Source organism: Chelmon rostratus, chromosome 4, assembly GCF_017976325.1.
Source record: "Chelmon rostratus isolate fCheRos1 chromosome 4, fCheRos1.pri, whole genome shotgun sequence".
Lineage (NCBI taxonomy): Eukaryota > Metazoa > Chordata > Actinopteri > Chaetodontiformes > Chaetodontidae > Chelmon > Chelmon rostratus.
Window position 1 is genome coordinate 19,385,932 of NC_055661.1, and position 25,651 is coordinate 19,411,582.

The window sequence follows — 25,651 nt, forward strand, 5'->3', positions numbered from 1 at the left end:
TGGTTTAAAAATAAAAACAACCCTTGCACCATTCATCTTAAAAGGCTGTTTATTTCTTCATATGCAGTGTAGTTACTTTTTCCATGCATTATGATGTATATTAATATGAAAATGTTTATAGAACATTACAAAAACTTAATGCATAGTTAATAAAAGAGGATAATATCTAAATTAACCACATACAATGAACTGAGTCCTGGTTAAGCTTTACTAAAACAGCAAATTGTTTATTCAAAATTCAAGATTGTCTTTATTGTCACTGAGCATAACATGTCAATAAAACTTGTATTGCAAATTGCAAACTAATATGTGTACTTTATCAGTGTGTAATGGTCAAATCATAGGCTTCATAATGTTTAGTAAGAATGAAAATTGTGCATGTCACTAAATTTGTAGTTTGTGTCATTTACTCGACTGTGGGGCAAGCTTTTGCTGGCAACAAGAGGCTGAGGGGCCTCTAATAACTCAGGACTGAAAGTCTCCTCTGGTATATTGGCACTTCTGGATGAAGTTGCAGAGTCGGTGGTGGAAGGTTCTCTTCCAGTTTGTGCATAATATGACCATGCGCTTGAGGCTAAACCAACAGAGGAATAAGCTTCCGTAAGGGAAGAACACTCGGCGACGTCGAAGGAGTCGAGGCTGAAGGATGTGGAGGCAGAGCATGTGCAAGACGGTCGTGGTTCATGCAGGTTGAGTTTGGAGACCAGTGGTTTACCAACTGTCACTGGTTGCCGTTCCTGTACTTCTTCATCCATGTTGGAATAGGTGTAATGAAGGCAGGCAGTGAATGTGAGCTCCGTCTGCAAAGACAGTGAAGAGGACAATGTGTTTTTTAGCTTTAGAGAAAAATATCACAAGGTTTCTCAGCTTTCTTTATTGTGGACCTCATTACATATTTTTTAACATAATTCTTGACTGAAATACTTAAAATGGTTGTGTAAGCCTTATTATTAACTGTGCCAAATACTAGTAATTTGTCTCCAGAGGGCACATTAACATTCACCCGGTTTCTTCTAGGGCAGAAATAGGACAGGTGATTATGAAAACAATGACAAGTGTCTGACCCTGAGTCTCTGCAGGCTTCGGATGCGTGTGTAGCGACTGGGGGCGTCTGGTGAAGGAAGATTTTCTTTGATCAATAATAAACTGCCAGCTTCCAGTAGAGTCTCCTGGTTACTCTTCTTCAGATCAATATCCACATCCTGCCAAAGGAACGTAGAATACAGTGTGCAAGTATCCACTATAGCAGATTAATTACCACTTAAAATACATCGTGAAACACTAAAGGATTCCAGATCAAATGTTTCTGCGTCTTTGAAAATTTTCATACATGATATCAGCTAACAAACCTCTGGGAAGTCAGTGAGCTGAGCACAGCAGGAAACAATTTCTGCGGGTTTCTCAAGTATCCGAGTGTAGATGACCATGATGTTGGAGAACTCTGCAGCAAAGCCGAGCTGAACCTTCACTCCACAGTCAAACTGCAGGCAAAGGCTCTGTGGTAGAACTGTGACGAAAGAAATTTGAATAAAGTCTACATCAAGGCAAAAATGTTTTGATTTCATGTCAACGTTGAATAAAGTAATCCACATATATGCATCACAAAACCTACAGTATTTGATTATTTAAGATAGTGTTTGTGAAAAGAGTACCGTGAGCAACAGCCCACTGCAGGTTCCGGGCTGAGTGGGACGCAGAACACTCAGAGGTCTGTATCTGATCGGTGAGGGAACGTCGTTCGGACAGATTACTGCGTAGCTCCAGAGCCTGCCTCCCTCGTGTGATCTTACAACGACCCAGGTCTGGTAAATAGATTTTAACATACAGTATGCATTAATAAGAGTCGAACATCTGGCTAGGACCCAAAGAGGTGTGTTCCATCCATCACCTGTCAATGCCGTAACATGACACGAGAGGCAGGAACAGCCTCAGAGAGCAGCACCCTGGAGGTTTCTCTCCATTTTACAGAAACAGGAACATCAGGATTGCATTCAGGCTGAAAGCATTTTTACGATGGTTTGATGCATTTCTCTGGTTAAATAAAGTGTTTCAAGAGCATTCGACACCAGAAGAAACATGGAGCTGTACACAGCAGCAACCAGTACCATCGCTTTGCAACAGGGAGTTCAAAAAACCTTCTGTCACAGCAGACATTTTGACTGTCACAGCAGGAAACGCATAGGTGGAACAAACAGAAGCAACACTGTTCCATTCAGGTGTGTCAGTAACCTGCATCACTGAGCCAACATGCTCAACACCAGAGCCCTGGAACATCAAGAGTGAAACATTTCAGACTATAAAGAAAAACACCACAGTGATTGGCCAGGAAACATTATGACTAATATTTTAATCGTCAGATAACATCAGGATGTTGGATCAGGAACAGAATCAGATTGAAGCAGATCATTAGCAGATAATGTAAGCAGCTGTAGAAGTGATCAGACACACGTGTGTTAACCTGAATACAAGCAAGGCCCGGAGGAAGGCTCACATACAGGAGCTGCTCTGGTTCCACAGGAACACCTCAAACATGAAAATGTTAGGTGTAACCATGCCTTCCATGCAGCATGGCTTGTTGCTTACTAGTTTATTGTAAGCATGAATTAGAGATCTCATACTTCCTGTGTGTGCTCTACGTACCTTCTGCCACTCTGTCCAGCATGACCGTGACCTTCTCATCCTCACAAACTCGCCGTTTGAGGAAGCTTATGAAGATGCCATTCGACACATCCTCTCTCTTCACTTCATATGCTTCCGCGTCTACGCATCTAAACACAACAAGCTACACGTGAGTTACACCTGAAGGGAGATTAACACAGACGCATATTCTGTCATCTCCAACACTGCCCTATCATTCAAGGCAAAGAAGCAGAGCAGGTGAGTTGAGACGACACATTTTGAAAATACAGAGTGGGACAATCTGAAACTTACGTGGCATATCCAAACACTATATTTGCTGTCACTTTGAGTAGTCCTGGTTGCACAATCACGTCATCATTTGGGTTTCTAAAAACAGAAATCATTAGAAGCATGAATCAGCAGATGATCCAACCTAATAAAACAAAGTTGGCACAACTATTTATTAATTTCAAAAGCATTCGCACCTTTTGCGGCACATGTCCAGCAGGAATACATTGAGTCCAGTCTCCTTCTGCTGCATCCTGGTCAGTATATTCTGCACGCACAAACAGTGCTCTGATGTATAGGAGGCCGGTGCGTCGATGGGAACCATGAAACTGTTGCCATAATTCTCATAACCATGACCAGCAAAGTATAGCAAGCCTGTGGAAGGAAGAACAAAGGAGTGTTATTATATGACCTGTGTCACCAACAAAGCATATAAAAACTGACATGGATGCTTGGTCAGATTCTTAGTCTTTTCAGATTATTAAAATAGTCTGTTTTAAATAAGCATTTAATTAATTCTATAAAGCTGCAACAATTAGTCGATTAATCGATTAGTCAATCGAAAGGCTATTTTGATAATCGATTCATCATTTCAGTCATTTTTCATGCAAAAATGTTAAAAAGGTTCCAGCTTCTTAAATGTAAAGTTATTTTTCTTTGTCACTTCTGACAGGGAATTAGGAGTCTTTGGGTTTTGGACTGTTGGTTGGACAAAAGGAGCAATTAGAAGATGTAGACTTTTACAATTAATTGATTAATCGTGAAAATAATTGGCAGATTAATCAATCATGAAAACGATCAGTAGTAGCAGCCCTATTATCTTATTTTGTTAAAGAAATCTTCTTGTATAAAAACAGTGTCAAATCAATTTTAATGTATTGAGTAGAAGAGTCAGTAGCATGAAAGATGGTTTGAACATATTGTCCAGAAACACACCATAGACCCCCTTGTCGAGCAGCAACAGGAACTCCGTAACGGCGCTGTGCATCTCCTGCCAGTTGAGGTCAAGCAGGGAAACCACCTTGAAGTCCATTTGTCTGAGGAGGTTGGTCAACTCGTGGACGTCGGCGATTGGAGCACAGAGCTGAGTGTGATAGAGGTAGTTCATGTTGCCAATCAGAAGAGCGACTTTGTCTGTTGCTGTGGAGGGGAAGAAAAGGCATCATGAAAGAAGCACTGACCTAAAATTACAGTGTTCATTATGATCTACTGTACTGTACTGTGTCTCCAGTATTCCCTTGGGGAAAACTCACCATGGAAGTGCTTGGCTGATGAGGGCGGGTCGAGCATCTGTTGCAGTGGATGACTTCCTGGTCCGCAGGTTGATCTGTGGACTTCCTGTGAGTCTGTCAACACCAATGTGAAAAGATTGAAACGAAAAGTAATAATTCTGTGTGCAGACTGTTTGTTTAATATCTCATTTTCATTTCTGCAATGCTTGGTCTCACACACACACACAACCTCCCAAAGCAACAGCAGATTTAGCCGCTTTGACACACACACTCACTCACACACATACACACACACGCATACACCCACCCACCCACACACACACACACACAAACAGGAATTAAGGTGAGACATGATGACGCAGAAGGGACAAAGGAACTAAAGTTCTACTCTAGTTCCTCTATTCCTTCCTAAAAAGTACATCAGAACATAACGAATACCTGGACCACGATCAACTTCTACCCAGGAGGCATCAGCGATGGAACTGGGGCCTGCATAAAAGCACAAAACAGGAAGTTATTCACTGCACAGTACGGCACTCTAGCTCAAGTGTTATATTGAGCCTATAAATGTGCAATGTCAGACTTAATGCTGGTCTATACATGTTTACATTTTCCTTGAACGTAATAATATTCATCCAACTATCAAAAGTGTTTTTACTTGTAAAGACCTATTTGATTTTTGTCATTTTTTAATTTTACATTCTGAATAAAGGAACAAGAAATGTGTCTGGGTCTCACCGATGGTGACTGTTGCTGTGTCAGTCCAGGCCTCGTGGTATAAATTAAACACCTTGCATCTGTACTGTCCTCTGTGTGCTGTGGTCACACACGGGATCTACAGGGAACGCAAGATCACTCCTGTCACATGGCAACGTACAGCACAAACACTTCTAAGATGACACATACATGTGTTTGGTGCTAAAAATGTAACAGTAAAAAAATCCCATTTTAAATGTAAAACAGACTTGCTTTTTATGTGGTAAACTTTGCACGGTAGTTTTATATTTGTTGCAGTGGTTCGAAACCTTCTTCTCCTTTTTTAAGGTTTTTGCTTAAAACAGCAGGTAAGCAGTCCACAGCTGTGAATACACTTACCTTGAGTAAACGTGTCTTGTGTTGTTTCATGGGCACCATGTTGTGGTACCACTCGTACTGGGCGGGAGGGTTGGCCTCTGCATTGCACTCCAGCAGCAGGATGTCGCCCTCAGACGCTGCTTGGGACTGGGGCTGATGGGTGATGAGCAGCCCACTCACTGACCCTGCAAACAGACTGCTGCTGCAGCCTGAGATGACAAGATTCACCAGGACGTTACATCAGGCGCCACGGGATAAAGGAACACAAACAAAGAGAGGAGAGGGGAGGTAGGTACCTGCAGAGTGAACAAAGCGAATGTGAGCCCACTGGGAGAAAACGCAGTTTTCTCCATGGTTGACCCTGCAGATGTAGTGACCCTGGTGGACCGGGGCTAAAGGACACAGGACCAGCTCTGGCGTACTCCCTGTCTCATCCAAAACCTTTAACAAGGAAATAATAAACCAATGGCCAATTGATAACTGACATTTAATAACAACTATCAAGAGGGCAAATCATTTGTCTCATGACAGTCACAGCATTAACATTAATATGAAAAGTTAACACATTCTCCCCTTTATAGTCACATATCCAGAAGATGTTGGACTAACCTCCTCTTTGCCTCTGAACCACTGGTAGCTGAGTCCAGGAGGACCAGAGGCTCTGCAGGTTAGCACCACCCTGTCCCCCACTGTGGCTTGCTGGGACTGTGGCTGCACTGTGATCTGGATCAGCTCTGCCACTACCACAGACACACACACACACACACACACACACTGTATATAATGAACAGTATAAGAGTAATAATGTATTTTTGAACATTAAAGCATTTATTAGTAGACCCCAAAGAATGAATACGAGCCTGGACATGTAAAAAAAAAAAAAAAGTGATCTGTAACACTTTCATATGCACCATACAAACATTTGGTATTAGCACCAAATTTCTATAGACAAATACCAATACATGTATGTTCAGGTAAGCAGATTCCGTGGCTTAGATCCAGGTCTACAACTCTCAGAGACCCCTCTAGTAACATCATAGTAATCCTATAATTGTGAAGCAAAGCATAAGGTCAAACCTTGTTGGGACACAAATCCCAAGTTTATCTCATGTGTGATTGTCATAGACAAAGAGCTATTTCCTGAAAAACACGTCCATGCATTTGCATATGTCACTTCTACTTTACCTGCGACGGAGAGGTACTGTACAGCTTCCTGGTGGTCCATCTTCCTCAGGCAGTGGAGCAGGAAGTCCAGGGAGCAGGAACGATCAGCTAGACGAGCCAGGAGCGTGCGTCCTGGGCTGCCTGCAGCGCTCAGCACCTGGAGTGAGAAGCTGGTCAGCTCACTCTCGCTGCAGGGAGGAAGTTTAATGGAGCAGTGTCAGTGGAGGTCAACCGGAGAGGGTTGCAGGAATGTACAGTATTATGTTTGTCATACAAAAAACCCACGCAAATTTTGTTAAACAGCATGAAGGTTCAAGTGAGGCGTGCTGATCGTGAAAAAGGTGTAGCTTGAACATTGTTTAGGGCGCCGCTAGACCATACGCGCGCTGTCTTCAGGGTCTCTCACCTGCAGCGGAATTTCGGTTGATCGGACACCGCGTTGGCCAGCTGCCTCCATCCGCAGGATGAGTTGTCCAGCATCTTCGACAGCTTATTCAGGACTTCTTCACTCAACGTACCAACGCTCATTTTCGACTCCTCCATCCTCGTATGTGTCACCACTGACAAAAAAGAACACTAAACTTAAACTTTTTGCGCTTCAGGTCCGTCCCCGTTCGTCGCCTTCAATCAGCTGTCGCACCACGCAGCAGTGAATGCATGATGACCTGAGGATGTGACCGACGGTGATGGCCCACAACAAGAGGTTTGATTCTCGGCTGAAATCTCCCACTTGTTCGCCTACACGGCTGGTGCGCCACAAAACTGCAGGTTGTAAACATTAACACGGGGATTCCCGTGGTTAACGTTAATGAGAATACGTGTCGTGGAGGAAAACCCGCCTGTAACTGTACACACTCACGCGGCTACAGAGGATATTAACCTTAATGAGGAAATAAATCAGGTAACAACGACGCCGGTACGGGTAATGAAACGACAAACGTCGATTAAAAACTCCAAATGCGAAAACTCAGCAGTTGCCGCTTCCGCCATCGACATACTGTAGCATGAAGCCGTGAAGAAAAGTTTGGACTTACCGACTTCACAATAAGTACAACCCACCTGTAGAGAAAGAGCAAAGAGCGTTTTTTTACACAAAACGAGATGCCTCGTGCATTTTACAGCCATCAGTTTTCCAGTCTAACGTGGTTTTGCTCCCCAGATGATTTGCTTTTCATTTCGGTTCCTCATTTCTGCCGTCTCCGGTAACCTCGATCATTTGCATGAAGCGTTGTCATAGCAACATCATTTCTCGAAGGCAACTTTTACAAAAAAAAGATCAGATCAGCAGATCAAATATGATCAGATTTACAACTCGGAAACCCAGATGTGTTACTTATTTATAGCCTAGACAGACTTATAAAGTATTGTGTCAGTCAGTAATGAAAGTTGCCTCATTAGAAAGTCGTACCGGATTGATAATATGATGTTTATTAAAGCTACGAGGCATTGTGCAAGAATAAAAGGCAAATATGCAGGACATTTATGTATACACATTTATTTCAAATGAAAAACAACACAGTGAAAAAGTGATTTGTGGACATATCAGCAGGCCGTTCTTCTTCAGGTATGGACAAAAAACCCAAAACATGAAAGCAAGTACAAATAAATGCAATGCAATTATACTGTTTTTATACTGAAAGAAACACTGTTAAACTATATATTCTTTAAATTTGAACATGTACACTTTCATAACAACGAGGCATATGCCATGTGCTGAAGATTGTGTGATTTTCATTTTTTGTTGAGAGTTTAGAGTTGGACTAGTGTTGGAATCCATTACATTGCAAGTTTTCACCCTGTTTTTAAGATCAATAACAATGATCTTTCTTATAGCGTTCAAGCCTTGTCACCAGATGACCACTAAATAGAATACGCTGCATGATTTCAAATAATAGAGTTGGTCTAATGGTATTTCATTTAGGAAGCTGAACTCTGGCTCTGAACATGCACCATGTCAGGTAATTCAGTCCACAGAGTCTGAAGCAACCCGCTGCACAGGAAGAAGCCCTCTGTCAGTCCAGTGAAGGCCTAAAACTTCTTTCCTTTTTGTAGTCTGTTGAAACGCCACATGTTTTCCTTCCTCAGACGTCTCCAGTACTGCCAGGTGTCAGAGTCCAGCTCATTCAGCTTTTGGGGCTTTCCCAGGTTCAACTGGAACAACCTGAGCGAACCATAAAAGGAGAGAGCAGTCAGATCAATGAAGACACATCAGAATCAGCTTTATTGGGCAATTATGCTCTTGCCAGGACAACACTACAGACAATAAATAAACAAATAAATATGACATGACATACATAGCTCAAAAGTATCTTTGATACTTTGTCAATACATATCTGGCACATTCTCAACAAAAATGAGTCCATATAACTAATGCATGTATTCTTGCACTGCAATATATCATCAACGAAGTACCCCTGGTGTGTTTGTGATTTCCTGCATTTTGTTTGGAGTTTGGATTTACTTAAAAGTGATCATAAAGTAAAAATCCTTATTTGGGTAAAAGATGTGCCCAGTCTTCTGCTGCAGAAGTGCACGCTTACTTGTTACTTTTGAACCAGCTTTCCTCAAACAATATCTTGAAAAGGAGGAAAAGAAATATTACAAAACACAGAAATCGTTTGGTCTAAACTATGCCAGAAAGCAATAGAAAAAAATGGCAAAAAATAAAAGAACAAAAACAAACATGTGCACTCACCACTCTGGATATTGCTCAGGAGGCTTCAGCTGGGGGTCTTCTCCTTGCTTGAAGATATTGGCCCCTACTGCATAGGTAGTAAGTCTGACAGGGTCCTTGCACACCTCTGGACCTTTCAGTTCTTCTTTCACCATACCTTTGCCTCTACCTTTGGCAGCTGCAGAGAACAAGAAGAGATATTTACAATACATATATGTATATCACTACGGTGACATGTTATTTTTGTGATTGGGGTCATGAGTTGATTGAAAATAGAAAATAAGCAACTAATGATTTGTTAATGATTTCATGAAGTGTGCTGACAGCGGTAGGTGGACGAAATGTGAATCTATGTATTTCGTCACAGCCAATTTACAACGGAGTATACTGAGATATGAGCTACTGAACTGAGACGATTGATGCCTTCTTTACTCACCAACTTTCTTAGCATATCCGCATGTCTGTGTTCTGTTAAATATGTTCGTCCTGCAAAACGACGATGTAGCGTTGGTTGAGATACATTTTGTCAACGTGACTAATTTAAATAAACTGTATCCTGACATTTTGAACTGTATAGGCTACCTAAAAACGCAGTCCACCATGCTACAGTTTGACATTCATAGTTCCTTCAACTTCCGTTTGCTGCCTTGTCTTTGGTGTTGTGAAAATAGTCTACTGCCCCTCTCTGGGCGGGAGGAAGCACTGAAGCAATACGAGTGATTGGTTCGTTTTCCTTCAACCCGACAGGTGGCAGCACTGCTGTAGCTGTGTCAGATGCTATAATAACAAAACAGAAGAAGACGAAAGAGCGACAACTTCTCGAAAAATGTCTGAGTACGCCGCGGCCCAGAAGGGTGCCCTGAAAATAAAAGGTCTAGGGAACATTTCAGCTGGGAAAAAGTAAGTCTAATGTTTCTTGTAAGAGACGACGTTATAATCGACTAAAACACTTCAATAGACAGTCGCAACTGACGAAAAGCGCCTAGTACTCGTGCGAGGCTAGTGTTAACGTTAGCTTGTTTGCTAATAGAAAAACAAAGTCTCATGGTAACGTTTACTGAGATTATGTGAATACGAGGAAGTAATATTTGGGCAAATTGGGTAAAAGTATATAATGGAAACCCACTGAGCCCATCTGTGACTTCAGGGCTGTTGTTAATACGGTGGCAGTCTGGAGTGCTCAGATGTGGCTAAAAACATTAGCTAGGTAGCTTAGTGTTTAGCTAGCTACATTAAAACAGCTACAACTGTATACACTTCAAACATATAAAACTAATTTAGAGATGCGTGATGTAACCAATTCCAAATACGTATCTTTACATAGTAAATGCTACAATATAGAGGCCTGAAAAACATGAATACATAGTTAAAGATATTAGCACAGATGTTTAATAGGACAAAGTGTAGTTCGAATGTTGTGGACAAGTCACTGACCAACTAACTTATTTATCTTTTATTTCAGGAAGAAGAAGAAGGACAAAGAGAGTAAGCATCGCTTGGAGCAGGTCGTGACAAGTCAAAACGATGACGAGGTGAAAACCAAGAAAGCGTATGTTGACAAAAGGACGCCGGCACAACTTGCTTTTGACAAGATGCAAGAGAAGAGGGTAAGTTATAGTTCCCAAGCATGAAAGAGCTGCAAGGGTTTGAGTCATGGCTAATGAAAGTTTTAGTAGGCTGTATAAGTCAAATCTAGCAGAAGTGAACTGTTGATAAAGTCTAGCCTAAAAGCTTTGACAGCACTACAATAAATCCTTACCAATATCAGTCACAGTGTTGTATCTGTATGAGGGTCCATACTTTGATACAGTCCAGCAATAAGCAAACCTTTATTCACCAGTCATCACAAGCCCACAGAGAGGTTGTTGTAAGAACATCTAAATTCACAACATGTACTGCAGTGGAACAGAACCACAAGCTATCCACATGTGGGTTGTAGATTATTAACTTATGGGCTGTTTAAACTTTCCTGTTCAACCAATTTGCTAATCATATTGGAAATACCACTTTCATTTAAGTTAATTTCCAGTTTCATTCAAATCAAATCTTAGCACAAGAGAGCAATCGCAATCTGAGATGATTGTAAAATACGCCTCATTAGCTATGTGGTACAGTTAATGATGTTTCAGTGTCTGTATATTTAGTCTTCACATCATATAAAGACAATGTTTATCAGCCCTTTTCCACTCAAAGGGCAAAGTCCATTACTTGAAAGTGTGAGTATTGCAACATAATGTATGGTGGCGAATACACAGAGCACCATAACATGAACACAGTGTCTTCTCTTTATGTGCAAGCTCATCAACATGTCTGCTGGCCACAAACGTGAGCTGTTGTTGAAAAATAAGTTATGTGTTTGAATGTTTCCAGCTACAGCAGGCAGTGAAAGCAATTTGCTTACATTTAGACAGTTTTATCACGTGATTTATTGTCAACAGCTGAAACTGTCAGAAACCTCAGTGGCTGAAACTGACGCTCACAAATAGTGACATGAATTTTCTTGAGTTTGCTGCATTTGAATATTGTCATTCTTTAGTATAATAGATAAGACTTTATTAATCTCACAAAGGAGAAATTTACTGTTACAGAAGCTCTTTAGAACACACGGGCGGCAATAATGGTAGTAATGTGTATCTGGAGGTATTTACAGTGTGTCTGACAGTGATAATATTTATGTTTGAGGCTTCTTTTTTTAATAAATGTTTTCTATTTTCCCCCTAAAGCAAATGGAGAGGATTTTGAACAAAGCATCAAAGACACACAAACATAGAGTGGAGGTAAGTCATGTCAGACCTGGCAGAGCAGCATTCAATCACTTCAGACTTGTAAAACAACACATTTACGTTTACGTACATTGTGTTTGCATTTGAAATGATTTCAGATTCATGAACAGTGTTGGCAAAAATGAATTTATCTTTTTTGCTTCGTTTGTCTGCAGGATTTCAATCGCCACCTGGACAACCTGACAGAACATTATGATATTCCCAAGGTCAGCTGGACCAAATAGGATTTTTTTTTTGGTATTGTTTTGTTTACCGCCTGTAGAAAACTCTTGCATGTCAAATTTTCTTTAGCATTTTTACCTATTTGCAATTCAAGTGTGTTTAATTGGCATTCAATTATTTGTTTGTTGTAATTCCTGGTGTATATAATAAAGGATTTGAGTGAACACATAACTTCTGTGTCGTACATTGCATTTATCCTTGATTTGATCAGCACATCAGCTGATACTGCATACATTTAAAATGTGTGTACAATATAAATTATGAAGAAAAACATGTCAAACACCATACTTGCTTTTTAATGAATATATATGAAGTTGAACTGGAACGCTGCACATATGGCACACATACTGTAAACCAGACACACAAGGTACAGTAGAGCATGTTGAATCAATTGGCATGGCACAGTGTGACCATGCACACTATCCTGAAGGTACCAACTAATAGTCAAAAAGTATTTAAGACTTAAAATACCAAAAGGAACAAGTTGGCATATAAATACACACATTTTACTGCAGAAAACAGTTCAATATACTGGTGATGTCGAGAAACAGGTGCAATACATACATAGGTCAAGCAGCATCCTCGAATATTTGAATTGTTGAATCTGCTGTTTGAACCAAATGGATGGATTCACTGTTTAGTTTCAGTGTCATTAAAACACAACCAGGACGCAAAACAGTAAGAAGCAGTGTCATACAACAGCAGAGGATTCTCAAAATGTTTATTAAGAGAAAAGAGATGTTACGAATTGAGAAAAAGTTTTGTCCATGCAGTTCAACTGTCTTGATTTAATTGGAAATACACTTTTCTAACTGTAGAAAATGTATTTTTTTCTTTGTTCTGTAGTGTTTCTTGAGTTGTAAGAGTTCACTTTGGCCCCAGCATCTCACTTGGCTTCACCCACTGGTCAAACTGCTCCTCGGTCAGGTAGCCCAGCTCCACGGCCGTGGCCTTCAGCGTCGAGCCTTTCTTGTGAGCCGTCTTGGCGATGGTGGCCGCTTTGTCATAACCGATGTGTGGGTTGAGCGCAGTGACCAGCATGAGAGACTCATTCATGAGCTTGTCGATCCTCTCCCTGTTGGCCTGGATGCCCAGCACGCAGTTGTTGGTGAAGGAGACGGATGCGTCGCCCAGCAGCCGGGCCGAGTTCAGCACATTCTTGACCATCATGGGTTTGAAGACGTTGAGTTCAAAGTGTCCGTTGCTACCTCCGATGGTGACTGCGACGTGGTTTCCCATTACCTGGGCTGCAACCATGGTCATGGCCTCACACTGGGTGGGGTTCACCTTGCCTGGCATGATGCTGCTTCCTGGTTCATTCTCTGGTAAGATGAGCTCTCCCAGGCCAGAGCGGGGTCCCGACCCCAAGAAGCGGATGTCGTTGGCGATCTTCATCATGCTGACAGCCACTGTGTTCAGTGCTCCGCTCAGCTCCACCAGAGCATCGTGGGCCGCCAGAGCTTCAAACTTATTGGGAGCTGTCACGAATGGCAGACCGGTGAGAGAGGCCACAGTGGAAGCTACTTTCTCAGCAAAGCCAATGCGGGTGTTGAGTCCGGTTCCTACTGCTGTGCCTCCTGCTGCCAGCTCATACACCCTGGGCATGGCAGCCTTCACTCTCTCGATGCTGTACTTCACCTGCTGCACATAACCGCTGAACTCCTGTCCAAGCGAGAGTGGGACAGCATCCTGAGTGTGTGTGCGTCCAATCTTGATGATGTCTTGGAACTCCTGAGCCTTAGCAGCCAGAGCGTCGTGCAGCGTTTGCAGACCAGGCAGCAGGACCTGGTGGACCTCTGTGGCTGCAGCAATGTGCATGGCAGTGGGGAAGGTGTCATTGGAGCTCTGACTCTTGTTGACATGATCATTAGGGTGGACTGGATCCTTGGAGCCCAGTTTTCCCCCTAGGATCTCAATAGCTCTGTTGCTAATCACCTCATTGACGTTCATGTTGCTTTGAGTACCAGAGCCAGTCTGCCACACCACCAGAGGGAAATGATCATCCAGTTTACCAGCTGAAACCTCATCAGCCGCCTGGATGATGGCATCTGCTATCTTTGGGTCGAGGCCGTAGTCCTTGTTAACCTCAGCAGCCGCTCTCTTCAGGATACCGAAGGCCTTGATCACTTGGATTGGCATTCTCTCACTTGGTCCCCCTATCTTGAAGTTCATGGTGGATCTGACAGTCTGGGCGCCGTAGTACTTGTCAGCTGGGACCTTGAGTTCACCGAACGTGTCCCGCTCCAGCCTGTACTCTGAACTGGCCATTCTGGACGTGCAGATGAGGAGTTTAGAGTTGACGCTAACTCTTTGCAAAGTCAGGAGGTTGCAGTTAAACTGCCGGACGCTTCTCAGAGACCGAAACATGGCTTCCCAGTAGAGGTGAATCCGGGGGGAGGTCAATGCAGTCTTCCACATTGTAATCTGTTATTGGGTGAATAGGAAACTGATGGCAGGCCAGCCAATGGCGAGGTAAGAGAGGCGGGACTTCCGCTAATGTTGTCGTATCGCGTGGAAATGATCAAGCTGCCTCATCCGGATCCGTGAAGCTTTTCACCACAGTACACGATCTAATTTCCGGTATGACAACGCTGGATAATTTACTTTGGCAAATAAAAGTCATTAACGTTGCATAATTTAGAAATTAAAAAAAATGTATACATGTAATTTATATACCAGATCAACATTTAAAGAAATATAGATATGGCATTTCCCATTCATAGGGATTTTGTGATATTGGTACAGAAACATTTATGGCCATCTGCAATGATAAGATTAGATAAAATAAGATAGACTTTGGGTTTTAACAGCAGCAGGTAATGGCAGTTGGAAAAGATAAAATAGCAACAGAAATTGTGAAATACAAAATAAAAACTTAATATTCATACGTACATTCATACAAAGGACCAACTACTATAAAAGAATATATATAAGAAAAATGCCGTAAAAATATAATACCAAAAATTGCATGGAATTTCACAGATTTTACACAAATTGCACGAAGGTACAATGCCTTGAAAATTTGTTTTTATTGTACAAAACAAAAGTTGTTGGAGAAACTTTAACAATGATATGACTGGCATCTTGCTCAAAATAATTTCATTTTACCCAGGTTACATTTACGATAGATACATAGATAGATAGATAGATAGATAGATAGATAGATAGATAGATAGATAGATAGATAGATAGATAGATAGATAGATAGATAGATAGATAGATAGATAGATAGATAGATCCTGCATCCTGTTACTTGGTAAGAAATTACCATATTTAGGGACATTGTTGTGGTGATGTTGTATAGAGTCCAAAAATGTATTGTATGTATTGGACTTTTTGTGATGGTAGACGGATGTTTATGTCATAACGAAATCTACTGCACTGACATTTAATTGCAAGGATGATTTTCATTCATGACAATGTTTTGTTATCCAAGTAAGAAGTTCTTTATTTTGAAGACTAAGACCGATAAATCACCGGAAGTGTTTTGTGTCTTGTAACTGACTTCACTCCGCGGTCTCTTCTCGCGGTAACGTTAGTATACTGTTAGCTTGCTAGCTAACCCTACCGTTTCCAGGTTTCGTGTCGACCTGAAAAAAAGCAAACGAAGAGAGACACAGACAAGCTACGCAGCTCATTACGTTTTAAATCCAGGCTGCATAGACGAGTGGGACAATGCCACACAACTTCCAGCCCGGAGACCTGGTCTTCGCTAAAATGAAGGGGTACCCCCACTGGCCAGCCAGGGTAAGCAAGTATCGTTAGCAGCAGCCGGAGGGGCGGAGGGGATGAGCTGCTCTGCATGGGACGCTGGAGAAGGTTCTCTGTGTATCCTCGGCACTGTCTAACATGGATACCTATCACACACATACATAACTTAATTTTTTGTTGGGCTGACAGGCTGCGTTTCAGGCCCACAGTCTGTGTACGAGCATCTTAATTTGCATGAAATGCAGTTGGCCTAACGTTAATCTGCATGGAGACGATAGCCTCGAAGCTAACGTTGTTATTTTTTTTAAATGACGTTTGACATAACTCAGTTTCTTTCTGGATAAGAAGCCATCTTCGCAATGTAAAAAATGTCTATTGTGCACCATATATCCATGCAGTTTCAATCGGTTGAAAAATACATCCATAATGTTCTGTTTTTCCAGAGATAACCAACAATCAGTACATGGTGCCATCACGTTTGAATCCCAGGAAACTTGTGTGACATGTTTGATGTGCCACTTGGTTTTGACGTGAAAGTCTTGCTTGTTTACAGATTGAAGATGTGGCTGATGGGGCCGTGAAACCACCTCCCAATAAAATCCCAATTTTCTTCTTTGGGACACATGAAACGTGAGTACTGTCATCAATTGTTGGTTTAAGTAGTTACTGGTATGCACAGACCTTTTTACATTGTAATGACTGCAACAGCATTTTGCTTTAAAAAAAAATGTATTTCCAAGGAGGAAATTTTATTACAAAATTGGCTGAAATTTACTGTCAGTAGTACAGTTTTTTTTTAACGCATGGTTGAATCGATTGTGCAACTTTTAATTTTAGGCCTTTGACTCATCTGTTCGTTTGCATCCTCTTGAGGGCATGGTGTGAGATAGAAACAAAAATCACTTTATTTACCTCACAACATTGCTTGCCATTCTCCTTTTTTAAACTTAATTCGTTTCTGAAGGTTCACTGTTAAACATTGACTGGTGTCACTTTGAGTGTGCAGTATGTTTTTGAGAGATGTCATGATATGTCTGATCTGGCATCAGACACCATCTGTTTGACAAGATGGCACCTGCAGTATATTAATCCATCACTAGGTGGCACAGTCTGCTGTTCTAAAGTCTAAATGTCAGCGCAAACAACCTGTTTAATGATAACATTGGGATGATTTTTATTCGGCAGTTAAATTGTTCACCTTTTCTTTGTTTTTCTGCTTCACAGAGCATTCCTTGCGCCAAAGGACCTTTTTGCCTATGAAAAGTACAGTGAACGCTATGGAAAACCCAACAAAAGAAAGGGATTCAATGAAGGTTTATGGGAGATCCAGAACAATCCACATGCTTCCTATAGCGGCCCGCCTGTTGTAAGTTTTGATATTCAATACTTATATTAGAGGTCCTAAATCCTGAAACATCCACACATCAATATGTCTCATACTCTAAAATATCTTGTAAATGCATACTTAGAAGTTAGCTTTCCCCATTGTTGTAGAACTGAAGACCCTGAAGCATTTGAATTGCAATTTTCTTGAAATGTGCTATACAAATTAACCTGCCTCAGACTAGGGTGTCCTGCTGGCCAGTGGTTTAAGGTGTGATGCTTACTACAGCAACAGTTCCAAGCGAGAGGCTGGAATGGAGGACAGGCTGTGCAGACTGCAGTGTATTTAAGAGAGAAATTTGTTTTAACCTCCTCATCACGGTACCTCTGCAGCCAGCCAGCTCGTCTGACAGCGAGGGCAACAATGCCGGAGGAGGAAGTGATGAGGATGACGATGAGGAAGAAGCCACTGTGCCTCAAAAAGCAGACTCAGGAAGTGAGGTTGACTCAGATTCTGGGAGTGACGACCAAGGAAGGGGAGGAGGAGTGAAGAGAAAGCCACCGCCTGCTAAGGTAATTAATCACTAATCAGGAAATAAATCACGGATTGAACTAAAGAGCCTATTCAGTGATTTGGTTAATAAATCATTGACTGGTTACAGCGCATTATAACTATGTTTTTGAGCTTCCTATAAAATGGCATTCTTTGTCACAATTGTATTTTATTGCATTGTATTTTATTACTGTTGTACAATGGGAGCAACTGCAGCTAACCCAATTTCCGGGGATCAATAAACTATTCTGATTCTCACCGCCATCAGCAGCACCAGCGTTACCATAACGATTAGCAATGCTGGGATATTCACTGCAAATTTGTCTGCTTATATAAGAATGAAATCAGGAGGTAGCAAAATAGAGCAGTAATTACTAGTAGCTTCCTGTTTTATACTAGGAGTTGTCATAGCAATGACAAATGCAATATTGAGCCATGATTAATGTGTGCTTGTCAGGTCAGATTATTTGTCTGAAAACAACTGACTGCAAATGAAAAAGAGCTGCAGTTACAAAGTTGATTAAGCTCAGTTTTTCTGTTTTCGTGCTTTTCTGTTTTAGCGGCCTCCCCCTCCAAAAAAGGCTCGAGGCTCGTCCAGTGACCGAGATGTCGAGGAGAGTGGATCCCCCTCTGAATCAGAACCCACCCCTTCAGAGTCTGACTCCGGGAAGAACAGCGACCAAGTAATTACACACACAACATGGTGTGATTGCTGTGTAGGGGCGTCACGATTTTAATTCTAAATTGAAGATCAGTCGGAATGAGCTTTCAGTTTTGATCGATGAAATCAAAAGCGAGATTACTGATTCTCTCAGATTTCTTTTTCTCCACTTCGGCCTACTTTCGCGCAGCTCTCAGGAGTGCAGCCACATCGGCAGATGCAAAATGCTAGTACACTGAAGATGCTGTAGCTGTATGTGAGGAGCCACATATTCGGTTGGAAACAATGAAAAAGCTGCATCCGTTTCTAGGCAAGCATTGTAAACAAGCAGGAGTGCTGCCTGAATGTGAGAGTAGCCTCCATCAGACCCATTTTACCAGGTGTGTTCAAGCTGCATATGGAGGCTGTCCTGCAGGAGATCTGTTTGAGAAAAGATAATGCACTGTTGTGTTTCATCAAAGTCATCGGTAACCCTCTTCATGTTCAACCCGCTACATTACAGTCCAAAAAAAAAAAAAAGACTGTTACATCACACTTGACGCCATGTAGCATCTTTACAAATCAAGACTCAATAGTCTAATTATGGGATAGCTGTCAGTGCTAGAAAAAAAACAAACATTTAAATCGAATCAAATCATGACCTTAAAATCAAATTGTGGATTTGGAGAGTCGTGACACCCCTGTTGTTGTGTGATCTGAAACTAAACAGCCTATAAATGTTACGCATTCGTTTTCTTCCAACAGGATTTTACTCCAGAGAAGAAATCCGGTGGAAGAGGTGGAAAGAAAGCAGGAGGCAGAGGGAAGAAAAAGGTGAACCAGCAGCCCTGTGGCACATTAAATTTGAGTATTATTATTTTCATGGCAGTTTGTGATTTGCTTCTTTAACTCCAACTCCAAATCCCCCCTCCTCTGTGATGTTGCAGAAGGCTTCGTCTGACTCGGACTCAGACTCGGGATCAGGTTCAGAGAAGAAAGTTGTGGACAGCGACTCAGAGGACGAGAAGCCTCGACCAGCTGTGTCCGGCTCTGAATCCCAGTCCGGCTCAAAGTCTGAATCAGACTCAGATCCACCTCCCCGGAAGGGACCACAGGCACGCAAGAAAGGTGTGGGCTCAGTTTTGTTTGAGATTGGTTTGATCAGGTTCAGCTTTATCCACAATGCTAGAGATGAGTGTCGTTTGGTATTAAAGGGCAGATTTCATGCCCTTCTTTTTGCTTACGTAAATGTGCTCTGTGCTTTTTTTTTTTTTCCATCCACAGAGAAGCCTGCACCAAAGCCTCGTGCACGGAAACCCAAACCTGCGCCGGCAAAACGAGCGCCTTCATCATCCTCCGACAGCGACAGGTCAGGCTGTTCTGAGGATGTTTTCCCTTTTTATGCACCACTCATTAAATGCAGTAATGTGAATTCAGCTTGTTATAAAACGGCGACTCTGTTTTGTCACAGTGACAGTGAACCTGACTGCATCAGCGAATGGAAGAAACGAGACGAGGAACGCAGGCGAGAGCTGGAGGAGCGCCGGAAAAAGGAGGAGGCCGAGGAGCTTCGCAGGCTACGCGAGAGAGAGAAGGAGGAAGAGGAGAAAAAGAAAAAAGACAAAGAAAAGGGTAAAAAAGGGAGTGACAGTAACAGCAGCAGTAGCTCAGACGAAGGCGTAGATGACCACCCACTGAAGAAGTCCAAGAAACCCCCTCCACCCCCAATCCCTGCGCCCTCTGACTCTGATTCTCCACCACCATCTGAGGTAGATCATCTGTTACATTTTGATTTATCCAAAGTTATAGTACTGCTAACTAATTCTAGGTGCTTTTGACACATGCAATTTCTTGTGCTTTTCCCATCTTAAGGTAAAGAAACCATCCAAGAAGCCCGACAACCAGAAGAAGGCGAGAATAAAGAAAGAGAAGGAGCGAAAAGAAAGAAAGGAGAAAGAGCTGAAAGAGAAGAAAGCCAGACGGTCGGAAGAGAAGTCGAGAGCCAGGTGAGTGCACAATGGGGAGCAGACTACGGTATGCAAACCTCATTAGAAGAACTTCATTAAGATTTAATGTGCACAGATCACAGAGTTCCTTCTCTCTCAGGTCTAAGCCTGACAAACCCAAACGCAAACCAGAGAGGCCGCCGGAGAAGAAAGTGGAAAAGAAAAAGGGTCAGTCTCTCATACAGTCACGCTCACGTTCACAAGTACTGCTCTTGCCCACTGCGGCTGATTAGCAATCATTGCCTGTTGGAAATGTATTTGGTTAGACTGAAACTGCAGCAGGTGGACAGATTCACACAGAGATCAAAGGTGTTCATTGTTTCTGTGAGAGGGAGAGGGTTAATTCAGTGCAGCGTATTGACTGTTACTTTGTGTGTCCGTGTGCAGAACCATCACCAGAAGAAAAGCTACAGAAACTCCACACAGATATAAAGTTTGCACTCAAAGTGGACAACCCAGTAAGTGACATCCATGACTGTAGCTAATGCATTTTCACTGGATTTAGACATTTCGTAAATGTATGTGTGTTTTCAGGACATAGAGCGGTGTCTACAAGCCCTGGAAGAACTTGAGGCCGTGCCCGTCACAAGCCAGATCCTCCATAAGAACGCTGAAGTTATTGCCACACTGAAAAAGGTGCATTTTCTTCACTTTTGTTTGACTGTTTCATCATTTTTTTGTGCTTGCAAACTCATCTTGCTTTAGGACAGTATAACCCACATAATTAAGATGACAGAAAACATACACAGAGCCTGATGTCCTAGTTGAAACTCTGTTTTTAATTACACTTGAAATAGTTCGTTGTGTGGATGATAAAGGTTGCTTTGCTGAGTATTGATTGGCTGGATGATACACTAATCCTCTGCTCAATGCTGCTCTTCTTTGAGATAATAAAATGTCAGCAGAAATACCAGGACAGTATAGAGTGCCGTGTCTACTGTAGTGTTATTGATTAACTTTATATTGTTCACTCAAATGTGCGTTTACAAGATGTTAAACATTGTATGTCAGCCTCACTTCTTCTGTTCAGTGAGCTTCTTTTAGAAAAATGTGTTGCATATTGGAGGAGGGGGTTGCCAGGGCAGTACTTTGTTATCCTCATTTAAATGACTTTCTCCTCTCTCAACTTCCTCCTTTTACTTTTTGCTTGTTCCGACAATATAGATTCGGCGATACAAAGCCAGCACTGCAGTCATGGAAAAAGCTAGTGATGTCTACAACAAGTTAAAACTTCGCTTCGTGGGCAAGGCGGAGGTGGCAGCTAAACCTAAAACAGAGCACAAGGAACCAGCAGACGACGAGGAGACACAAAACACAGGTAAAAAGCACTCACTCACCTTGGACCTTGCCTCCACCTGCGGTCTGCATTACCTCCACATTCTTTTTGTATTCTTTCATGTCTCTATCTAAATTTGCTTTCGCTAGACTCGGCTCCAGTGAATGGGGACTCGGAACAGAAAAAGGAAGACGTCGAGGTAGAAGGAAAACCAAAATCGCCTGCCCAGGAGGAGAATAATGACGAGACTGCTTCAAGTCCAAACAGGTGAACGTCCCATGTGAAGCAGCATACAGGATTGTTGGTCTGTTTGCAATTATCATGGGCAACTGACAGGATATGAAAGCAGATCTTGGACAATAAAAACAAGAGGAACCTCCTCAGAAAAGTGGCGTATTTACTGTGGGGTGAAGCAGAACCATGGCTGCACTTAGCATTGTGTACAAGTGGGACCCATTTGCTAACCGTGACTCAGCTTATCCTCTGTTTCATATGCGGTACTGTCAGTGCAGCAGTGGTTGTGACTGATGCCGTTCTCTCTCTCTTTAGACTGAGCCCCGACAGCCCTGCTGAACAGCACACTCACACGTATGAAGAAGCAGACAACTCCATCTCCGCAGAGACGGAACCACCGGCCGTCGAAAGCTGAAAGGCCCCGAACCACCACTGCAGTGGACCAAGTGCTAAAGATGGCGGCTTCTCCGTTTGATGACACACAGCGCTCCTGGCCCAACAACATTGCAACACACACCCAGCATTTCCTACAGTATCTGTTACGTCAATGTTGATGTTTTGGACACTTTGTGCTGTGATGATGTCAAACCAGAAGGCCCCGATACTCAAACGTTTGGTCCATTATTTATCACAGCAAAAAGGAAAGCTTATTAGTGTGATAGTTTGTGGCGCCACGCGACACTCTTTTGTTTTCTGAAATGTACTTTTCCTTTTATACGACACTCGGCCCGTCCTGGATCCTCGCCCCGTACCCCTGCTCCTTGCTACTTCGTTCTTTCTACCACATGAACTCTGACTTTGTTCTTTCATATTGTATGTATATTGATTGAGTACATTTTCAGCACTTCTGACCGACATTAAGGCTGGGTTAGTATGAGATGTAACTTTGATGATTCTTGTGGGGGAAATGGAGCCATGACGTAAAGTTTTCGCGGATTTTGTGCAACCCTTGCTCGCATCTGTTGGCTTAATTTTTTTATAAAGCCTACAAAACATCACAAGGGCCTCTTGTCTGTGTGTATGGCACTGTGAGGGTGGTAAAGTACTATTTGTGAGTCTTTTATGTTAGATATTTTTTAATTATCTGGTCTTGATCCAGTTAATCCAGTCTGAAATGTAAAGCCATTAATTGAGTCACTTAAAACTGTTTTCCAGCTGAGGTCCACCTCCTTTTTTATGGCCTTGTTCGCAAATATTTGCATCTGCAGTTTTGTCTAAAATAATAATTGCTGTGGAGTTAAAACACCTTGCACTCTTGTCTCCCCATAGTGTCCGCTTTCAGTAACTTGTATAATTAATGGAATAGCTGTACAGATTGAAAACTGCCCTTAAAAGCTATTGAGATCTCATGTAGTTGCAGCCTATTTTGCCATTTTCCTGTCATAAGCATACAACAGGTGTTTTTAGTGCTATGTAAATTGGTAAAGCATTTCTATCATTAAGTTGAGACTTGAATAAAAATCTCAGCATGGTTTTGTTTCTATCTCATTCCTTGGTGTGCAGAACTTTTATTTCATTTGCTGCTCTTGTGTAAAAGTGCATCAGCATATAGTTTTTTTTTATCTCTGAGTTTCTGGGACCAGACTGATGGTCAGCCGTCTTGCAAGCAGTTCAGCCTCCTGCTCTTACATACTCCACTTACTGTAGGCTTGTGAATGACAAGTAGAAATGTCATGGGGCTCATTCAAACGGTGAATTATTCTAATTTGACAGGCTTTGTCACTATTTTCAAATTGTCAGTGCCATGAAATAGTTTGCTACTCTGAACGGCGGACTGGACCTTTAACTCCACTGATTCCCATATGAGAATCTCGCATAATACTCAAGTCAGCTGACTTTAGACGCCATTTTGTCAGCCATTTCCTACACTGATCCATTGCCAGCGTCTCTGCACAGCACAGGACGCCCCGTCTGGCCTCAGCTTCATCTGCCCGGGCTTGGTAAACAGCAGCGGATCCTGCACGCAACGGTCCCGGGTGGATGAGAGACAGTCTAGAGGGTCGGTCGGCACCCACTAGACCTCTGGAAGGCGCTTGGACCCGCAGGACAGAAGCGGTACAAGTCACAGACAGTCATGGCTTTGAAGATTGTCAAAGGGAGCATCGATCGGATGTTCGATAAAAATCTTCAGGATTTAGTACGTGGCATTAGGAATCACAAGGAAGATGAGGTAAAACGACCAACAAGCAACTGCTGTCAACTGGAACATTTTTAACCTAACATTCATTGATGTTTTTAAGTCAACACGTATTGTCGTTATCGTTGACTAGCTAGCTAACGTTAATAGCTAACGCTAGGTAAATTAACGTTTGGTAGGCTGGTAGGTCATTTCACCCGCTAGCTAACACTTACTACTAAATAGTCGTTTTCAGCCGCGTGTGCATCCGACAGAATGCTAATTTAATATTTGCTAAATAGCAGGTTAAGGGATGCATAACGGTAACTTTGTGTTAACGTAGCCTGGCAGGTTTTAATAAAGGAGGCTTAATGAAGAGTTGTTAGTGACAACTAGCTAACCTAGCTAACTGACCAGTTAGAGGAAGCAGCTCGATAGATTAACGTTTTCAGAATTTACCAGGATATTACTCTTCGGCATAACAGAGGACATACCACAGGTTAATGCACATGTGAACATTCATGATGATTTTATTAAGTACTGGCCTTTAGGGACTTATTCATTTGAGGAAGGGTATCAAGAGCTGATACTGATATTTGTCACTAGTTTGATTTGAGGACAGCTGAATGGATGGTGTGATGCTCTGATGACATGGGCAGTGTCCGTTAGAGGCCTAACCAGTCTATTTGGTTCAGTTTGAGCTTAAAAATGTAGATCTGACCATCTGGATGTTAAGATCAACACTGCATATTTTATAAACTTGTAAGTCGTGCGAAATGAGTCAGCCAGTAGGTCGTTCTGAACATCCCATCAGTGATCATCAGGTGATGTCATCGCTGTCACAGGTCTGTGGGTGATGACAGGATCATCACAGCACCAGACCTGAAGTGGGGAGGAGGGTGGGATGGGCCATTAGAGGGCACTGTTTGGGCCAGCCACGTTTCCGTCTCTCACATCAGCCTGCGCTTCTCATAAGCTCGGTGGAGGCTCTGTCTGACCTTCTTCCTCCTGTAAAAAGGCTGTGTCAGGTAGTTAGATGGAGTGGGTAGTTAGGCAGGATCCCTGGGTTGTTGTTGCACGGAGCTGTGGTGCTGGGCACACCTGTCTCCAGCTGTCAGCCAGGTGTGAAATGTCGAGGTTGCATGTCTAACCTGAGGGCAGCTTTTGGATTTGATTTCTCTCTCAACGTGGCAGTTTTGTCCTGCTTAACCATCTAATCAGAAAAACAGTTTCTAAGCAGGGACTAAACCAACAGATGTAATCAGCTGTATTCACATGTTGCTTAGATGTTATGTCCCCTGTTTTTGTGTCTTATGTTTTTGGAAAATGAAATCAAGCACTTGGATCAGCTTTGTTGTTCGAGGCTATCAATTCTTGATCTCTTGATTTAGTGTATGGGCTAAGCTGTTCGCCAGCGGTAACCCAACCTGGACAGCCTAGATAAGGTGGTGGTTTCCCAGTCAACAGTGGAGAGTTTGCTGAAATATTAACACGCTGTGTGTGTGTGTGTGCGCGCGTGTGTGTACACACACACAGGCCTGAGTGTGTGTTGACTTTTTCCTGGCCAGCCCACAGTTTCACATGCACTCTATTTTTTATGTGTCTGTTAAGTCTTTGCTCGATTCATTCATTCACTCTCCCTCCCACGCCTTTGGAACAGCAGACATATTGAAGAAAGGTGTGAACAGGTCCTAAGTCTAATTCTGTGAGATCGCCAGTAAGAATTTGAGGCCTTC

General features: G+C 42.4%; 6 protein-coding genes across 10 annotated transcripts in view; 3 read left to right on the top strand and 3 right to left on the bottom strand.

The window, feature by feature from the left end:
* Window positions 1–41: 41 nt before the first annotated feature.
* Window positions 42–7,578, bottom strand: malt2 (MALT paracaspase 2). Its single transcript, XM_041934775.1, has 17 exons — window positions 7,412–7,578; window positions 6,784–6,937; window positions 6,399–6,565; window positions 5,823–5,953; window positions 5,510–5,654; window positions 5,235–5,422; window positions 4,878–4,974; window positions 4,578–4,628; window positions 4,161–4,253; window positions 3,844–4,047; window positions 3,105–3,282; window positions 2,932–3,006; window positions 2,641–2,768; window positions 1,653–1,802; window positions 1,350–1,507; window positions 1,065–1,202; window positions 42–800 (listed from the first exon to the last, which is right to left on the bottom strand). The coding sequence occupies exons 1-17, from the start codon at window positions 7,500–7,502 to the stop codon at window positions 357–359; spliced, it is 2,592 nt and encodes an 863-aa protein (XP_041790709.1). The 5' UTR covers window positions 7,503–7,578; the 3' UTR covers window positions 42–356.
* On the top strand, window positions 7,062–12,221 carry fam32a (family with sequence similarity 32 member A). Its single transcript, XM_041934777.1, has 5 exons — window positions 7,062–7,080; window positions 9,799–9,951; window positions 10,514–10,658; window positions 11,775–11,828; window positions 11,990–12,221. The coding sequence occupies exons 1-5, from the start codon at window positions 7,064–7,066 to the stop codon at window positions 12,056–12,058; spliced, it is 438 nt and encodes a 145-aa protein (XP_041790711.1). The 5' UTR covers window positions 7,062–7,063; the 3' UTR covers window positions 12,059–12,221.
* On the bottom strand, window positions 7,854–9,689 carry mrpl54 (mitochondrial ribosomal protein L54). The gene is made up of 3 exons (XM_041934778.1): window positions 9,488–9,689; window positions 9,073–9,229; window positions 7,854–8,538 (listed from the first exon to the last, which is right to left on the bottom strand). Exons 1-3 carry the CDS (start codon window positions 9,612–9,614, stop codon window positions 8,406–8,408), a joined length of 417 nt encoding a protein of 138 aa, XP_041790712.1. The 5' UTR covers window positions 9,615–9,689; the 3' UTR covers window positions 7,854–8,405.
* A 97-nt stretch (window positions 12,222–12,318) lies between the features above and the next one.
* Window positions 12,319–14,473, bottom strand: fh (fumarate hydratase). The gene has a single exon (XM_041934776.1). It carries the CDS (start codon window positions 14,421–14,423, stop codon window positions 12,924–12,926), a length of 1,500 nt encoding a protein of 499 aa, XP_041790710.1. The 5' UTR covers window positions 14,424–14,473; the 3' UTR covers window positions 12,319–12,923.
* Window positions 14,474–15,595: 1,122 nt separating this feature from the next.
* Window positions 15,596–23,265, top strand: hdgfl2 (HDGF like 2). Its single transcript, XM_041935635.1, has 16 exons — window positions 15,596–15,803; window positions 16,321–16,397; window positions 16,992–17,133; window positions 17,484–17,663; window positions 18,204–18,326; window positions 19,049–19,117; window positions 19,231–19,411; window positions 19,568–19,652; window positions 19,755–20,052; window positions 20,156–20,289; window positions 20,390–20,457; window positions 20,677–20,747; window positions 20,824–20,925; window positions 21,454–21,607; window positions 21,715–21,832; window positions 22,115–23,265. The coding sequence occupies exons 1-16, from the start codon at window positions 15,732–15,734 to the stop codon at window positions 22,212–22,214; spliced, it is 1,974 nt and encodes a 657-aa protein (XP_041791569.1). The 5' UTR covers window positions 15,596–15,731; the 3' UTR covers window positions 22,215–23,265.
* Window positions 23,266–23,671: 406 nt separating this feature from the next.
* ap3d1 (adaptor related protein complex 3 subunit delta 1) overlaps window positions 23,672–25,651 on the top strand; it is a 28,420-nt gene continuing 26,440 nt past the window's right edge. For all 5 annotated transcript variants that reach the window (XM_041935115.1, XM_041935116.1, XM_041935117.1 and 2 more), the window contains exon 1: window positions 23,672–23,969. In XM_041935115.1, coding sequence (XP_041791049.1) covers window positions 23,874–23,969 — 96 coding nt within the window. In that variant the 5' untranslated portion in view covers window positions 23,672–23,873. The remainder of the gene's footprint in view (window positions 23,970–25,651) is intronic.

Coding starts and splice junctions, on each gene's coding strand:
- hdgfl2 (XM_041935635.1), top strand. CDS start 15,732: ATGCCACACAACTTCCAGCCCGGAGACCTGGTCTTCGCTAAAATGAAG. Junction 16,398..16,991: donor TTCTTTGGGACACATGAAAC/GTGAGTACTGTC, acceptor TCTGCTTCACAG/AGCATTCCTTGCGCCAAAGG. Junction 20,053..20,155: donor ATTCTCCACCACCATCTGAG/GTAGATCATCTG, acceptor TCCCATCTTAAG/GTAAAGAAACCATCCAAGAA.
- malt2 (XM_041934775.1), bottom strand. CDS start 7,502: ATGGCTGTAAAATGCACGAGGCATCTCGTTTTGTGTAAAAAAACGCTC. Junction 5,423..5,509: donor TCGCTTTGTTCACTCTGCAG/GTACCTACCTCC, acceptor TTGTCATCTCAG/GCTGCAGCAGCAGTCTGTTT. Junction 4,629..4,877: donor CACAGCAACAGTCACCATCG/GTGAGACCCAGA, acceptor GCTTTTATGCAG/GCCCCAGTTCCATCGCTGAT.
- fh (XM_041934776.1), bottom strand. CDS start 14,423: ATGTTTCGGTCTCTGAGAAGCGTCCGGCAGTTTAACTGCAACCTCCTG.
- fam32a (XM_041934777.1), top strand. Junction 9,952..10,513: donor AACATTTCAGCTGGGAAAAA/GTAAGTCTAATG, acceptor CTTTTATTTCAG/GAAGAAGAAGAAGGACAAAG. Junction 10,659..11,774: donor ACAAGATGCAAGAGAAGAGG/GTAAGTTATAGT, acceptor TTCCCCCTAAAG/CAAATGGAGAGGATTTTGAA.
- mrpl54 (XM_041934778.1), bottom strand. CDS start 9,614: ATGTCAGGATACAGTTTATTTAAATTAGTCACGTTGACAAAATGTATC. Junction 9,230..9,487: donor CGGATATGCTAAGAAAGTTG/GTGAGTAAAGAA, acceptor TGTTCTCTGCAG/CTGCCAAAGGTAGAGGCAAA. Junction 8,539..9,072: donor CCTGAGCAATATCCAGAGTG/GTGAGTGCACAT, acceptor TGGTTCGCTCAG/GTTGTTCCAGTTGAACCTGG.